Below are 17393 nucleotides of genomic sequence, written 5' to 3' on the forward strand. Positions count from 1 at the left end.
TCATATTGTGTGATGTTGTATGCAAGAGCAAGACAGTCTTAAAGAAAAATTAATATCTTTTTTTATATGTAAAGTGTGCATGTGTATATATACAGTATGTGTGTGTGTATATATATATATATATACATTAAAATGAATGTAGCTCGCTCCCGCTACTAGACCAGAGCGGGAGAGAGCTACATTAATTTTAATGGCGCAACCAGGCACACAGTGTTGCATAGATGCGCTGTGTAAAATCCAGACCCGCTCAGTAGAGCAAGGAGCGGCGTTCTGGTAAAAGGAGGTTTTGGTTACAATTTCTCTGCAATATTTTAAAGTATAAATGTGCCGGTAAGCTAATGTTATATAATTCTGCACTATGTGCAGAATTATATAACATTAGTTTGTAAGTTTACTGCCCCTTTAAGATCTAGATTTGCACAGATTTTAACGTGCTGATCTTGCACAAGAATCAATCCGGTTTAGAAAAGGATCCGAATGCACATACCTAATTGGCTCACCCAATGCATTCAGCTAGCTCTCTTTTCAACAAAGATTTTAAGTTGTTTAAAATTGTATGCTCTATCTGAATCATGAAATAAAAATGTTCGGTTTTATATCCCTTTAAGCACTAGATTGCAAAAAATCTACATACAACACAATTGTCTGAAAAGTTTTTTAATCACAATGTGCAGAGTTTTGCAAATGAATATAAAAACCCTGTTAAGTTTCTCTGTTGAAAGTGACTAGCTGTGCACTGTTCTAAGCAATCACTGTGTATTATGTAGCAATGTCAGGAATTTTACAGCATACATAGGGTTCAGATTTTGACTTACAGCCTTTCTAGGGATCCTGGAACAAACATAATTGTACAGCAAAAGCAAAGCAAATTAATACTAAATGTGTAAATAAAAAGAGAGAAGCGCTCAACCTGGGAACGAACAATAGCATAATAGCTTGTTCTATGGCTAGTTACCACCCTAGAAGCAGCCTCTTTTTGCTCAATATGTGCCTTTCACAGAGAAGAACTTTCCTGTAGCATATCAGTCTGATCCTGACTTCACAGTACAGCCCTGAAATACCAGGCAATCCCTCTCTGAACAAGAGAAACAGCAAAACCCCAGACGTACATTTCGGCCTATTGTGGGCCTCGTCAGTGAGGTGCAGTCATATCCCTCTAGGCACACTGAGCAACGGGTCCACGTCTGGATTCCCGCATCACACTTAGGGAGACTTCCCTAAGTGTCATAATTTGCATAAATAAAAAGAGAGAAGCGCTCAACCTGGGAACGAACAATAGCATAATAGCTGGGGTTGTTGTTTCTCTTGTTCAGAGAAGAATTGCCTGGTATTTCGGAGCTGGACTGTCATTGGGCAGGGTCAGACTGATATGCTACAGGATATTTTTTTCTCTGTGAAGGGGCATAGTGTGCTAAAAGAGTATGCACCCTGAGTGGCACCCAAAAATGAACAGGCACAGAAGTTTTTCTAGCTTTTGTTCTGTGTCAGCTGAGTGCATCTCTCTTTCTTTTTATATTTATGCAAATTGCTCTTGGGTCTCCCTAAGAGTAAAAGGGGAAACCAGACGTGGACTCCTTGCACACATGCCCTTAGAGAGATGCGACTGCACCTCACTGACGAGGCCCACAGAAGGCCGAAACGATCGTCTGGGGTTGTTGTTTCTCTTGTTCAGAGAAGAATTGCCTGGTATTTCGGAGCTGGACTGTCATTGGGCAGGGTCAGACTGATATGCTACAGGATATTTTTTTCTCTGTGAAGGGGCATAGTGTGCTAAAAGAGTATGCACCCTGAGTGGCACCCAAAAATTAACAGGCACAGAAGTTTTTCTAGCTTTTGTTCTGTCTCAGCTGAGTGCATCTCTCTTTCTTTTTATATTAATACTAAATGTGCACTACAGTTTTGCTTTATCTTTCTTAAAGTGAAAGTAAACATTGATAATCAATATTAATGCCATGGATTACAATTATCCTATTATATCTAGTCGCTAACTTTTTTTGTTGGTATTCCTTCTTATTTTAAATATATTGCACTTACATCCCTTATAACCATCTCCTATCTTCCTCCGCCCCCCCTTCATTTCCTGTTTTTGGTATTTTACACTTAAGAGCGGTCTTACGTGTTCATCCGTGCGCATTCTTGAGCAGTTAAATGTATTGCGCATGCGTGCTTAGTGCCGATGCATCAAAGTCATTGGCTGTTTCCCATTTAGAGCTCTATGCGCATGCGTGTCTAGACATGGAGTACATTTAATGAGACACGCATGCGCAATTGAAGGTGGTGGCGTTTAGTGTAATTTCCAGACGCCACTGGGGGACCAATAGAAAGATTTATAACGATATTCGTCATAGGAAAAGAAAAAATTTTTTGAGGCAGGCGGAAGAAACGGCGATATAGCGATGCAAACTAAATGGTACTTTTAAGTGATAAATCTATAATATCTAAAAAAAATCATGAATTAAACTCAAGTTATTTTGAGCTGTATTTTGCTTTGCGGCATAGAGGTGCAGGCAATTTTACTTTTTCTTTAAAGGGAGATAAAAGTGCAAAAAGAAAATTATTTTATGCATTAGGACATTTTATTATTGCACTACTGGTTGCGTATAACTATGTCTTTATAACCCCTGCAAAGGGGTTAAGCACATAGGTAACGTCAGCTACAGATCAGTAATGCAGTACTGGGTGCTAGCTGAACAAATCTGGTGAGACAATGACAAGAGGCATATATGTGTAGCCACCAAACATCAGCTAGCTTCCTTCTGCTCCCGAGCCTACCTAAGTATGTTTTTCAACAAAGGATACCATGAAACCAAAGCAAATTAGTTAATAGAAGCAAACTGAAACGTCTCTTAGAATTACACGCTGTATCTCAACCATGGAAGTTATTTAATTTGTGAGGGATTCAATTATGTGATTAAAGGGACAATAAACTGCTGTGCGCAGTTTAGTGTTTAATGGACATTAAACACTAACAAATACGAGATAGAATGATGCATTTAGAGAAAAGATTAGTCTGAGAATAACAAGCAGATGTATTTATTAAAGTTTCATTAGCTGTTTAAATATCGACAAAATAAGTGTAAAGTTTTAGTGTCTATAAAACAATGGGAGCTGCCATGTTGTAACTTAGGTTACCTTCTCTGCTGTGGCCAATTAGAGACAGTTATAAATAGGTCACTAGAGTGTGCAGCCAATGGCTATGTGGAATATAAACGTGTTCTGCACTTTCATTTCTAACAGGAACTGAAAAGTTCTCAATTTCAGAATGGAATTACAGAAAAAGGGGACAAAATAAATAATAAAAGTATATTGCAGAGTGTGTGTGTATATATATATATATATATATATATATATATATATATATATATATAAAATGTCCAAACTACAGTGTTGCCCTTCAAGGGTCATCCGCCTGTGCATAAATATATAGTAAATATCCCACAAAGCAAATGCACCCTCAGGACTTTTAGCAAGAAAATTCACAAATTTATGAATTTTCTTGCTAAAAGTCCTGAGAGTGCATTTGCTTTGTGGTATGTATATATATGTGTATATATATATATATATATATATATATATATATATATATATATATATATATATATATATATATATATATAGATATATTGTAACCAAATGTACATTGTGTAACCGATAATTCTGTGTTTTAGGCTACATTTTATAACAATGGAATTTGCGCCTGTGCTGGAGATTGAAGATGAACCTAAGGAGCAAATATGGTGTGTGAGAAGTTATCCCTTTATTCTTCCATTGCTCTGGGTAATAGTGCCTTATCCAGGATAATTTATTCATTTTTTATTAGAAAAATGTACATTATCAATTTATCATATATAAATGTCATTTTTCTAATAATTTCATCAATTCTTTCTCGTAATTCTTGTGTTGGATGTTACATGTCTGTTAAATTTATAACTGAAAATATGATATGGATCTTTGTGCGCTTCTAGGTACGCCTTGGGTCCCCATGGTGAAGCCCCAACCTCTCGTGTGGGTCACACTTGTATGTATTTGCCGAGCTTTGGAGATTCTGAAAATGATAAAGTTGTGATTCTTGGAGGGGCAAATCCCAGTGGCTGCTTTCCCGAAGCTCACATCATAGACCTTGGTAAAACATTTATGTATTCAAAAGTTTCGGTTCACACCTGACTGACAAATTGGGCCTGTGGAAAAAATGCTTAAACTTAAAGGCACAGTCTACACTAAACATTTTATTGTTTAAAAAGATAGATAACACCTTTACTACCCATTCCCCAGATTTGCACAACCAACATTGTTATATTAATTCTAGTTCTAAAGCCTGTGTACATGGGACAATTTTTTTAAGTACCGCGGTTCCAACCCTTGCTCCCTCTCTCTCCCCCTCTTTTTTGCACTCTCTCTCTCTCTCTCTCTCTCTCTCTCCCCCCTCTCTTTTGAGCTCTCTCTCTCCCCCTCTCTTTTGCTCTCTCTCCCCCCTCTTTTGCTCTCCCCTCCTCTTCTGCTCTCTCCCCCCTCTTTTGCTCTCTCTCTCCCCCCTCTTTTGCTCTCTCTCTCCCCCCTCTTTTGCTCTCTCTCTCCCCCCTCTTTTGCTCTCTCTCTCCCCCCTCTTTTGCTCTCTCTCTCGCCCTCTTTTGCTCTCTCTCTCGCCCTCTTTTGCTCTCTCTCTCGCCCTCTTTTGCTCTCTCTCTCGCCCTCTTTTGCTCTCTCTCTCGCCCTCTTTTGCTCTCTTTCGCCCTCTTTTGCTCTCTCTCCCCTCTTTTGCTCTCTCTCCCCCCTCTTTTGCTCTCCCTCCCCCCTCTTTTGCTCTCTCTCCCCCCCTCTTTTGCTCTCTCTCCCCCCTCTTTTGCTCTCTCTCCCCCCTCTTTTGCTCTCTCTCCCCCCTCTTTTGCTCTCTTTCCCCCCCTTTTGCTCTCTCTCTCGCCCTCTTTTGCGCTCTCTCTCGCCCTCTTTTGCGCTCTCTCTCGCCCTCTTTTGCGCTCTCTCTCGCCCTCTTTTGCGCTCTCTCTCGCCCTCTTTTGCGCTCTCTCTCGCCCTCTTTTGCTCTCTCTCCCCCCCTCTTTTGCTTTCTCTCTCTCCCCCTCTTTTGCTCTCTCTCTCCCCCCTCTTTTGCTCTCTCTCTCTCGCCCTCTTTTGCTCTCTCCCCCCTCTTTTGCTCTCTCGCTCTCTCCCCCCTCTTCTGCTCTTTCCCCCTCTTTTGCTCTCTCTCGCCTTGCTCTCTCGCCCTCTTTTGCTCTCTCGCCCTCTTTTGCTCTCTCGCCCTCTTTTGCTCTCTCGCCCTCTTTTGCTCTCTCGCCCTCTTTTGCTCTCTCGCCCTCTTTTGCTCTCTCGCCCTCTTTTGCTCTCTCGCCCTCTTTTGCTCTCTCGCCCTCTTTTGCTCTCTCGCCCTCTTTTGCTCTCTCGCCCTCTTTTGCTCTCTCGCCCTCTTTTGCTCTCTCGCCCTCTTTTGCTCTCTCGCCCTCTTTTGCTCTCTCGCCCTCTTTTGCTCTCTCGCCCTCTTTTGCTCTCTCGCCCTCTTTTGCTCTCCCCCTCCTCTTTTGCTCTCTCGCCCTCTTTTGCTCTCCCCCTCCTCTTTTGCTCTCTCGCCCTCTTTTGCTCTCTCTCTCCCCCCTCTTTTGCTCTCTCTCGCTCCCCCCTCTTTTGCTCTCTCGCCCTCTTTTGCTCTCTCGCCCTCTTTTGCTCTCTCGCCCTCTTTTGCTCTCTCGCCCTCTTTTGCTCTCTCGCCCTCTTTTGCTCTCTCGCCCTCTTTTGCTCTCTCGCCCTCTTTTGCTCTCTCGCCCTCTTTTGCTCTCCCCCCTCCTCTTTTGCTCTCCCCCCTCCTCTTTTGCTCTCCCCCCTCCTCTTTTGCTCTCCCCCCTCCTCTTTTGCTCTCTCTCTCCCCTCCTCTTTTGCTCTCTCTCTCCCCTCCTCTTTTGCTCTCTCTCTCCCCTCCTCTTTTGCTCTCTCTCTCCCCTCCTCTTTTGCTCTCTCTCCCGCCCTCTTTTGCTCTCTCCCCCTCTTTTGCTCTTTCTCGTTCTTCCCCCCCTCTTCTGCTCTCTCCCCCCTCTTTTGCTCTTTCTCGCTCTCCCCCCTCTTCTGCTGCTCTCTCTCTTTTGCCCTCTCCCCCTCTTTTGCTCTCTCTCCTCCCCTCCCCCCTCTTTTGCTCTTTCTCTTTTGCCCTCTCCCCCTCTTTTTCTCTCTCTGCCCTCTTTTGCTCTCTCTCCCCTCTTTTGCTCTCTCTCCCCTCTTTTGCTCTCTCTCCCCTCTTTTGCTCTCTCTCCCCCCCTCTTTTGCTCTCTCTCCCCCCCCCTCTTTTGCTCTCTCTCCCCCCCCTCTTTTGCTCTCTCCCCCCCCCCCCCCTCTTTTGCTCTCTCTTTCCCCCTCTTTTGCTCTCTCTTTCCCCCTCTTTTGCTCTCTCTTTCCCCCTCTTTTGCTCTCTCTTTCCCCCTCTTTTGCTCTCTCTCCCCCTTTTGCTCTCTCTCCCCCTTTTGCTCTCTCTCCCCCTTTTGCTCTCTCTCCCCCTTTTGCTCTCTCTCCCCCTTTTGCTCTCTCTCCCCCTTTTGCTCTCTCTCCCCCTTTTGCTCTCTCTCCCCCTTTTGCTCTCTCTCCCCCTTTTGCTCTCTCTCCCCCTTTTGCTCTCTCTCTCTCCCCCTCTTTTGCTCTCTCTCCCCCTCTTTTGCTCTCTCTCCCCCTCTTTTGCTCTCTCTCCCCCTCTTTTGCTCTCTCTCCCCCTCTTTTGCTCTCTCTCCCCCTCTTTTGCTCTCTCTCCCCCTCTTTTGCTCTCTCTCCCCTTCTTTTGCTCTCTCTCCCCTTCTTTTGCTCTCTCTCCCCCTCTTTTGCTCTTTCTCTCTCCCCCTATTTTGCTCTCTCTCCCCCCCTCTTTTGCTCTCTCTCCCCCCCCCTCTTTTGCTCTCTCTCCCCCCCCCTCTTTTGCTCTCTCCCCCCCCCCCTCTTTTGCTCTCTCTGCCCTCTTTTGCTCTCTCTCCCCTCTTTTGCTCTCTCTCCCCCCCTCTTTTGCTCTCTCTCCCCCCCTCTTTTGCTCTCTCTCCCCCCCCTCTTTTGCTCTCTCTCCCCCCCCCTCTTTTGCTCTCTCCCCCCCCCCTCTTTTGCTCTCTCTTTCCCCCTCTTTTGCTCTCTCTCCCCCTTTTGCTCTCTCTCCCCCTTTTGCTCTCTCTCCCCCTTTTGCTCTCTCTCCCCCTTTTGCTCTCTCTCCCCCTTTTGCTCTCTCTCCCCCTTTTTTGCTCTCTCTCCCCCTCTTTTGCTCTCTCTCCCCCTCTTTTGCTCTCTCTCCCCCTCTTTTGCTCTCTCTCCCATTCTTTTGCTCTCTCTCCCCTTCTTTTGCTCTCTCTCCCCTTCTTTTGCTCTCTCTCCCCCTCTTTTGCTCTTTCTCTCTCCCCCTCTTTTGCTCTCTCTCTCTCCCCCTATTTTGCTCTCTCTCTCTCCCCCCCCTTTTGCTCTCTCTCTCTCCCCCCCTCTCTTTTGCTCTCTCTCCCCCTCTCTTTTGCTCTCTCTCCCCCTCTCTTTTGCGCTCTGTCCCCTCTCTTTTCCCCCACTTTCTCTCTTTCCCCCCTCTCTTTTGCTCTTTGCCTCCTCTCTTCTGGTCTCTCCCTCCTCTCTTTTGGTCTCTCCCCCCCCCCTCCTCTCCCCTCTGTTGTTCTCTCTCTCACTTGACCATGCCACTGCCACCACGGATGCTCCCGTTGGCCATGCCCCTTCACGCGCGCTACCGCACGACCACGCCCCCATCACGGCACGCCCAGTCACGCCCCCATCACGGCACGGCACGCGCGGTAACTCCCCCATCACAGCACGCCCGGCCATGCCCCCACCAGGAAGCTTCAGCAGTGCGCACTCCTCTGCTGCTCAAGGCCAGGTATGTTTGTCCTTGTGCAGTCTCTACTGCGCATGACTGCATCTGACAAACATACCTGGCCTTTTATTATATAGGATACTTTATAACATTTAAACCTCTAAATTTCTGCCTGTTTCTAAGCTGCTACAGACAGCCTCTTATCACATGTTTTTCTATTAGCTTTTCACAAAAGGAGACTGCTAATTCATGTGGGCCATATAAATAACATTGTGTTCATGCCCGTGGAGTTATTTAAGAGTCAGCACAGTACTAAATGCAATTCAATAGATAATAAATAAAAAGTCGTGATCAGAGGGCTGTCAGAAGAGGCTTAGATACAAGGTAATCACAGAGGTAAAAAGTATATTAATATAACTCTGTTGGTTATGCAAAGCAGGGAATGATAAATAAAAGGGATTATCTATCTTTTAAAACAATAAAAATTCTATTGTAGACTGTCCCTTTAAAGGAATACTAAACCCACATTTTTTCTTTCATGATTCTGATAAAAAAATGCAATTTTAAGCAATGTAGCCACCAATCAGCAAGTTCTACCCAGGGTGCTGAACCAAAAATGGGCAGGCTCCTAAGCTTTCATTCCTGATTTTCAAATAAAGATACCAAGAGAACGAAGAAAAATTCATAATAGATGTAAAATAGAAAGTTGCTTAAAATTGCATGCTCTATCCGAATCATGAAAGAATTTTTTTTTTAAGTTTAATGTCCCTTTAACATTATTTTTATAAATAGTCAAAACATATTACATGCTTTAATTAATTCATTCATTTAAGACTAGCACCCCTTTAATGCTATGTGTTTAACCCTTGCAAAGGGCTTAAACAAATAGTAGAAGTACTGCTCGACACCTGGTCCCAAGCAGAAACTGCTGGTGATCCAGTCGGCAGCAACTAGTCACATAGCTGAGTTGTTTGACTTGACGTCAGTTTCCTCTACCGACCAGCAGTGCTCTGCAGGTCCCGAGCAGCATTTCTACTATGTACCAGATTACAGTAGAGCACTAAATAACACTTTCATCTCTGTTTAATTTTATAAGCGCTAATTGCTACCGCGAGCTTGCGTGCCCGCAAACGGCAAATTTGTCTGTTTACTGTAACGCGATAATTAGGAGCTGCACTGGTAATCTAGCCCTATGTGTTTAACCTATTTGCAGGGGTTAAAGGAACATAATACTCTTGTGCTAAATCACTTGAAACTGATGCAGCATAACTGTAAAAGCCTGATAGGAAAATATCACCTGAGCATCTCTTTCATCTCTCAGCTCACCAGAGTAAGTGCTGTGTAAAACGTTATCTTTCAGTTACTGCCCAGCTGCAGGTAAGAAAAAATAATGAAGAATGAACAGCAGCCAATCAGCATCAACAATGCTGAGGTCATGAACTCTTTTACTGTGATCTCTTGAGATTTCACTTAAAGTGTCAGTAAACGTAAAAAATAATGTTATATAATTCTGCACATAGTGCATAATTATATAACATTATTTTAGTGCTATTGTTATAAAAGCTTTTTTTCCATTTGAATTTTTTAAAAATATGCCGGTTTTACAGACCCACTCTCTGCTGAGAGGGTCTGTTTTTTTTACACAGCGCATCGGGCCAGCTGTATAGTCACAACGCCGGCGCGACCGCGCCATAACATTAAGTGCAGCTCGCTCCTGCTCTGTCTGACAGCAGCTCTGTCTGTGTGACTATACAGCTGGCCCGATGCACTGTGTAAAAAAAACAGACCCGCTCTGCAGAGAGCTGGTCTGTAAAACCGGCATATTTTTTTTATGTGCAGAATTATATAACATTATTTTTTAGGTTTACTGTCCCTTTAACTCTCATGAGATTTCATAGTAAACTTCCTTAAACTGAATAGGGAAATAACACGAGTGTGCATGAGGCACGCTCCCTTGCTGGTCTCGGGACAGACATACTGATTTGATGCTTAAAGTCCTTTACAATGGAGTGTGAATACTTAGGACATTTTGAGGTAAAATATCTTCCTTTTTTACATAGAGATGCTCAGGTGATATTTTCTAGTCAGCTTTTTACAGCTATACTGCATCACTTTCAAGTGCTTCATCATTTTGTATCATGGCCCTTAATATAGCATTAAAGTGTTGTTAGTCTTAAAATGACATGCTCTAATGAATTAAAGCACGTCATTTTCCAACTGTAATAGCACGATAGGATGTTTAATATAGACGGTTTCTTCTTTTTAATTAGTTGAGCGTTTTTACACTGACTGTTGCTTTTCAATCTCAAGTACTCTTTGTTCAAACACATTTTAAAGTGCAATTTAAAAACAATAATAAACCATTGATGCCGCCTAATAAAACTATTTAAAAGGCCAGTAAAGCTAAAAAATATTTATTATGAGCATTTAAAGCTTGCCTCAATAATGATAAGCAACATAGTGTATAAATGCCCCAAATTTACCTTTTGAACTGTTTTCGGCGCGCTCTTTCTGGCAACTCCAAAACCGCTGTTGGCACAGCAAAAAGGAAGCCGTACCATCCACTTCATTCACTTATTATTGTGCGCGCTCCTGGACTTTGATTATCGGCATGGTGTGTCTGGTGAGTGTGAGCGTGTGCGCAGCTCTACTTGTAGAATCCAGACAGATAATCCTGGAGTGCGCACAATAATAAGTAGACACGTGCACATATTCGTTATTCTTTTGTGAACAAATAATGAAATTACCTGCGGTTTCTGGCACTGGGTATTTTAGAACAGTGCGTTTTAACAAATATTTTGCATTGCAATTCTGTTATATCTGGTGTCGGAATTATCTGAATGGCATAAACCATGTGCAGCGTCATTATTCGTTAGCGGAATTACATACATATGCACATCTAATAAAAAAAGATTGGCCAGGCTATTTTTTACATTTTAATTTACATTCAAATACTTTTAGCACTAACTCTAGTGACCTGTTGTAAGTTTTTCAATGAAATATATGTATTTCTTAAAGGGACATGAAACATTAACATTTTCTTTCATGATTCAGATTTTTAAAAAGTTTCCAATTTACTTCTTTTATCAAATTTACTTTGTTCTCTATCTTTAGTTGAAGAGATAGGTAACATGCTCATGTCTGCAGCACTACATGACAGGAAACAGTGCTGCCATATATTGCTGCAGACGCTCCTGAACTTTCCTGCTTTTCAACCAAGGATAACATGAAAATGTGATAATAGAAGTAAGTTGGAAAGCTGTTTAAAATTGTATGTTCTATCTGAAAAATGAAAAAAAAATTGGGTTTTATGTCCCTTTAATGGTTTTTTTTTTGTGTTCTGTTGCTTTTTTATATGTTACAATCTTTTTAATTAGTAGAATATATAAAAAATATCTGAGCAGAGCTTATGCTGCCCTGACCATAATTGTTGTCCAAATGCGAGCAGAGTCGGGTTACACTGACGTTCACTCTTTCTCTACAGATGCGTATGAGTGGGATACACCGGAATGGGAGGGTCTTTTACCTCGTTATGAACATGCCAGCTTCATCAGTTCCTCAAACCTAGGAAGCATCTGGGTCTTTGGTGGAGCCCAACAGTCAGAAAACAGAAACTGCGTTCAAGTATTAAACCCAGGCAGGTTACTTTGGCCCCTATTCTAGCTTAACAAATATACATAAACTATATCACACGTTGTGTAATTCACACCAGTATCTTTGTTTTCATGTAAGACTGAATTCTTAAACTGTGAACTAAGACTCTGCTATTTACTAGAGGTGCATCTTTGATTTTAACCTCTTCCCATGCGAGACTGCAGGACTTATCTTGTGCGACACCTACTCTCTGGAACGCTCTCCCTCGCGCTGTCAGACTTTCCTCTAATCTGTCCTCTTTTAAACACTCCCTAAAGACATTTCTATCCAGGGAAGCCTATTACTAGACTTGTGCAGCTTCAAAAAATTTGTTTCGTTTCGGTTCGGATCGATTCGGATCTATTCGAATTTCGATTCGGATCTATTCGAATTCGGAAAAATTTGAATAAATTTGTTTCGGATTCATTCGGATTCTTTCGGATTCGGAAAAATTTGGTTCGGTTCGGTCCGGTTCGATTCGGTTCGAATCGATTCGGAATTTCGGTAAGTGTTAGGTGGGATGTGCTGTGTATTACACTAGTATTATGTACTGTATATTAGGTTTAACCCATAGCAGAGTGATAAAACCTAATATACTGTACAATACTAGTGTAATACATGGCCATCCGAATCTACCGAATACATCCGAATCGATTTGGATGTATTCGAATCGATTCGGATGTATTCGGTAGATTCGGCAGTATTTTAATTCGGAAATTCGAATCGATCCAAATCTCCGAATTTCCGAATCGATCCGAAACAAATCGCACATGTCTACCTATTACCCAACTCAGTAACAAATGAATTCCACTTACCTAATAATTGCCCTCATCTAACTCTGTATTAACATTATTCTCACCCTTGCAGTCCTCACCTCATGTTTCTCAACCTCCTACTCCTTTTATATTGTAAATTCCCATGGGAATAGGGCCCTCAATTACTCCTGTATTTGTTAAATTTTGTATCATTGTTTTATTTAAAAGGATAGTTTTAGCATCAAATTTGCTTTGTTCTTTTGGCATTCTTTGTTAAAAGCTAAACCTAGGTAGGCTCATATGCTTATTTCAAAGCCATTGAAGGCCACTTCAGTGCATTTTGACAGTTTTTCACAGTTAGACAGCGCTAGTTCACATGTGCCATATAGATAACATGCTCACTCCTGTAGAGTTACCTAGGAGTCAGCACTGATTGGCTAAAATGTAAGTCTGTCAAAAGAACTGAAATAAGGGGTCAGTCTGCAGAGGCTTAGATGCAAGATAATCACAGAGGTAAAAAGTATATTATTATAACTGTGTTGGTTATGCAAAACTGGGGAATAGGTAATAAAGGGATTTTCTTTCTTTTTAAACAATAAAAATTCTGGAGTAGACTGTCCCTTTAAATGAATTGTATCTATCGTCAGCGCTGCAGAATATGTTGGCGCTTCATAAATAAAGTATGATAATAATAAGAGGACACAACAGTCAGTATAGATCAAAGTATTTTCTTTTGTTGCAAAAATAATGAAGTGGTTATTACTCAAAGGATATGCGGAATTGAGTTACCTGTTTTGGAAAGCATTGATACATCAATAGTTAGCCCTGACTTCTGTGTAGGGTTCATTTAGTGCCCATAGAGGGTGTACAGTCATTTAGCTGGAGAACCTGCTAAGTAAAACAAATAAGTTTCCTGGAAGATTAGGGGAGGCAACTCAAATATATGTTTTTCTTGACTAGCAGCAGCCAGTTTAGAGCCAATACAGTTGTAATTCTCAGGAATATACCTCTTGGTGTGTGGTGCAAAGTGCTTAAAGGAACAGTCAACACCATAAATGTTGTTGTTTTAAAAGATAGATAATCCCTTAATTACCTATTCCCTGGTTTTGCATAACTAACACAGTTATAATAATACACGTTTTACCTCTGTGATTACCTTGTATCTAAGCCTCTGGTGACTGCCCCCTTATTTCAGTTCTTTTGACAGACTTGCATTTTAGCCAATCAGTGCTCACTCCTCTGTAAATTCACGTGCATGAGCTCAATGTTATCTATATGAAACACATGAACTTATGCCCTCTAGTAGTGAAAACCTGTCAAATGCAGAGGCAGCCTTTAAGGTCTAAGAAATTAGCATATGAATCTCCTAGGTTTAGCTTTCAACTAAGAATAACCAGAGAACAAAGGAAAAATGGTGATAAAAGTAAATTGGAAAGTTGTTTAAAATTACATGCCCTATTTGAATCATGAAAGTTTTTTTTGGACTTTACTGTCCCTTTAAGGCTGAGCTGCATGTAATACACTTTCAGTAAGTTAAAGGGACAGTAAAGTCATAATTAGACATTCATGATTTAGACAGAAGATACCATTTTAAACAACTTTCCAATTTACTTTTATTATTTAATTTGCTTCCTTCTCTTGTTATCCTTTGCTGAGAGGTTTATCTAGGAAACCACAGGAGCAGCAAAGAACATAGGTTCTAGCTGCTAATTGGTGGCTGCATATTTATACCGATTGTCATTGGCTCACTCATGTGTTCAGTTAGAAACCAGTAGTGGATTGCTGCTCCTTCAACAAATGATACCAAGAGAATGAAGCAAATTTGATAATAGAAGTAAAATGGAAAAGTTCTTTAAAATGTTATGTTCTACCTAAATCATGAAGAATTTTTTTTTGGTTTCATGTCCCTTTAAGTATGTTAGTTAGGCTTCAGTACCATACAAACTTTATCCACTGACTTGTGTTCATTTAGAACTAGTCAATAAAGTTGTTTTAGTTGAGAAAACTGTCTGGGTGGCGATTACACTTACAACTGAATGTTTTGTGTTATTTAGGTAGCTGCTCATGGAAAAGCCCTAAGGTTGAAGGCGCAGCCCCCTCTCCCAGGACCTTTCATACCTCCTCAGCTGCCATCAGAGATAAACTTTATGTATTTGGTGGAGGAGACAAAATGGCCAAACCAGTAACAGACCCCAGACTTCATGTGTTCGATGCAGGTAATAGAGCTCAGTGCTATGGGAATACCGTAGAAGGGACACTACTATGTACTAATCATCACTGGTGACCTTTGTTCACAAGCATACCTAGGTAGGCTCAGCAACGTACTACTGGAAGCTAGCTAGTGATTGGTGGCTACACTCATATGTCGCTTGTCATTGGCTTATCAGATGTGTTCAGCTAGCTCCCAGTAGTGCATTGTTGCTCTGAAGCTGACCTTGTGTTTTGACCCATTTGCAAAGGTTGAGTTATATGTAAGCAACAGTACCATGTGCATGATAGAAATGTGCTGTTTAATGTTCATTTTACATATTAGATTTTTTCCTATTAAAGGGATACTGTACAAAATATTTCTATCATATAAAAGAGCAGCATTTAAACATGTTGATTTTTGTGCCTAGAAAAAAAATATAAATTTAAATCTGTTTAAATTAAGTTTGGGACTAATAAAGCAGTACTAATTATGTACTTTCCACTAATGCTCATTGGCTTAAAAATACCACCCACTAATGCTCATTGGCTAATCTGCATCACCTACTAATTCCCTTCAGCTAAAATGTACCACCCACTAATGCTCATTGGCTAAAATTTCCCACCTGCTAATGCTCATTGGCTAAAATGTACCACCCACTAATGCTCATTGGCTAACATTTCCCACCTTCTAATGCTCATTGGCTAAAATGTCACACCCACTAATGCTCATTGGTTGATATGTACCACCTACTACTGCTCATTGACTAAAATGTACCACCTACTACTGCTCATTGACTAAAATGTACCACCTACTAATGCTCATTGACTAAAATGTACCACCCACTAATGCTCATTGGCTGATATGTACCACCTACTACTTTGCTCATTGGCTAAAATGTACCACCCACTAATGCTCATTGGCTGATATGTACCACCTACTACTTTGCTCATTGGCTAAAATGTACCACCCACTAATGCTCATTAGGCGATATGTACCACCTACTAATGCTCATTGGCTGATAAAAATACAAATGAATAATGTTTTACAGTAACATTGCTTCATTCTCTTGGTATCCTTTGTTGAAGAAGCAGCAATGCACTACTTGGAGCTAGCTAAATGCATTGGGTGAGCCAAGCATATATGTGCAGCCACCAATCAGCAGTTTCTGAGTTTACCTAGGTATCCGTTTTAACAAAGGATACCAAGAGAACAAAACAAATTTAGATAATAGAAGTAAATTGGAAAGTTGTTTAACCCTTTGGCTGCTAAGCCATTTCCCACCTGTGTGCTAAGCCAGTTTTAAGCTTTTTGTTGCAGTTCACGTGTAAACACTTTTAAAAATAAAGTTTGTGTGAATAAACTATACAAACTATATATTGTTTTTTTTCTTTCCTAAGATATTGAGAGTCCACAACTTCATCAATTACTAGTGGGAATATCACTCCTGGCCAGCAAGAGGAGGCAAAGAGCACCACAGCAGAGCTGTTAAGCATCACTTCCCTTCCAATAATCCCCAGTCATTCTCTTTGCCTCTCTCAATGCAGGAGGCGAAGTTCTGGTTTCTGAAGAAAACTGGATTTCTTTAGCTACAAGCAAGATTTTTGGGTCTAGACGTTGTCCACGTTAATCTCTTCATTAGGGTAGTGGTGGCTTTAAAGCAGTTAGTAACTTGTGAGGTGGGCCTCACTGCATTTTCCTAACATTTTGCTGCCGTAGTATAGAAAGCAAGAGTAGGTTTAATCTGCTCTTTCTTTTTCTACTGGTCTCTGTAAGGAGTATGTGTCCTTTCACACCGTGTAAGCTGTCCTCCTGCCGGAAGGCTAGATTGCAGGTAAAGTGCCTTTTATCTTCTGGGTCTGGGAGACTGGCACTGAAAGGGTTATAATGAAAACTCTGTATTTATATTTGGGACTAGAATCCTTGGTACAGGATTATTTTCCGGCAGTGGGCAGGCACATTATGTATGTGACATAGAGACTAGGGGTTAATTTCCTTTATGGAAGGAGTTAACCCTATTTTGGTGGCTCATGGGTTGGTTGTATTTAGTCAGCAGTTCACTGTTTTACTCTGTGTGTGGCTATCAAGTGTTTAAAGCACTTTTTTTTTATCACATTGGATTCGATCATTCAGCCGGCTTAAACACTGTACTTTATCAGGAAGTGGATCACTTTTCACTGTAGTGTTAGTTTTGATCTGGCTTGAAGCACGCGCTTTCCATCCTATGGCGCAGCTTCATTGATGGCCGGTCATGTGACTTCCTTGTTCCGCTCCTCACAGACTGATCAGATCGGTGGCGGCTGCTGAACTGAAAGCGTGAGTCCGGCTAATCTGTTAGATGTTCGTTAAGCTGTCAGTTTTTTTAACAAAGGGGCAGTTAGGTGCCTCAGTCGCATGCTGAGGTGTAGAGGCTGTAGTTATTTAGTACAACCGTATCTCAATATTATTGCTGCCCAGCTTATATTGCTAGAGTGGTTGGGGCTAAGTACTGTAAACAGTGAGAGCGTGGAATTTCTTATTAATCAAGAGACTATACCTCTAAATCTTGTCAATGTTTTGTTTAGCGTGTTATGCTACAGAAAAATAACGCTCTTGGGGTTTTAAGAGATTTAAAGTGACAGTAGTCATTTTATTTATTTTTCTCTCTCAGTTAATTTTGGGAATTTTTACTGACAGATGTTTTCTATGTTTGGAGGCACAAATTGTTTTGTACATGCAATCCTGTGCTTCTTGTTTAGCTAGAACCATAGAGTGTAAAAGTAAAATTTTGCCCACTGAGCCAAATGTCTCTCAGGATGATGCTGTTCAGGCAATGCCACAGCTTTCTGCTCAAATGTCCCAAGCCTCTATGGCGTCACATGCAGTGCCCTGCAGCTCCTTTCAACCTCCTGGAGGAGTTTATTTCCCCGCAGAAATTGCTGCCCAGGTATCATATTTTCTGCTTTTCCTATGCTAAAAGGAAAACACAAGAGGAAAATTAGTAATTCAGATAACAAGGTTACTGTTCTTTTAATTGCTACTTAGGTTGCCCTCC

At 41.4% G+C, this 17393-nt stretch overlaps 1 protein-coding gene across 1 annotated transcript in view; it reads left to right on the forward strand.

Annotated features, from left to right (window-relative positions):
- The window catches only part of RABEPK (Rab9 effector protein with kelch motifs), a 30626-nt gene that overhangs the window by 1473 nt on the left and 11760 nt on the right, over positions 1 to 17393 (forward strand). The window contains exons 2-5 of the mRNA XM_053696206.1: positions 3669 to 3737; positions 3966 to 4123; positions 11268 to 11424; positions 14230 to 14387. Of these exons, the coding sequence (XP_053552181.1) occupies positions 3685 to 3737; positions 3966 to 4123; positions 11268 to 11424; positions 14230 to 14387 (526 nt within the window). The 5' untranslated portion in view covers positions 3669 to 3684. The remainder of the gene's footprint in view (positions 1 to 3668; positions 3738 to 3965; positions 4124 to 11267; positions 11425 to 14229; positions 14388 to 17393) is intronic.

The sequence above is a fragment of the Bombina bombina genome, chromosome 12, assembly GCF_027579735.1.
Source record: "Bombina bombina isolate aBomBom1 chromosome 12, aBomBom1.pri, whole genome shotgun sequence".
Classification (NCBI taxonomy): domain Eukaryota; kingdom Metazoa; phylum Chordata; class Amphibia; order Anura; family Bombinatoridae; genus Bombina; species Bombina bombina.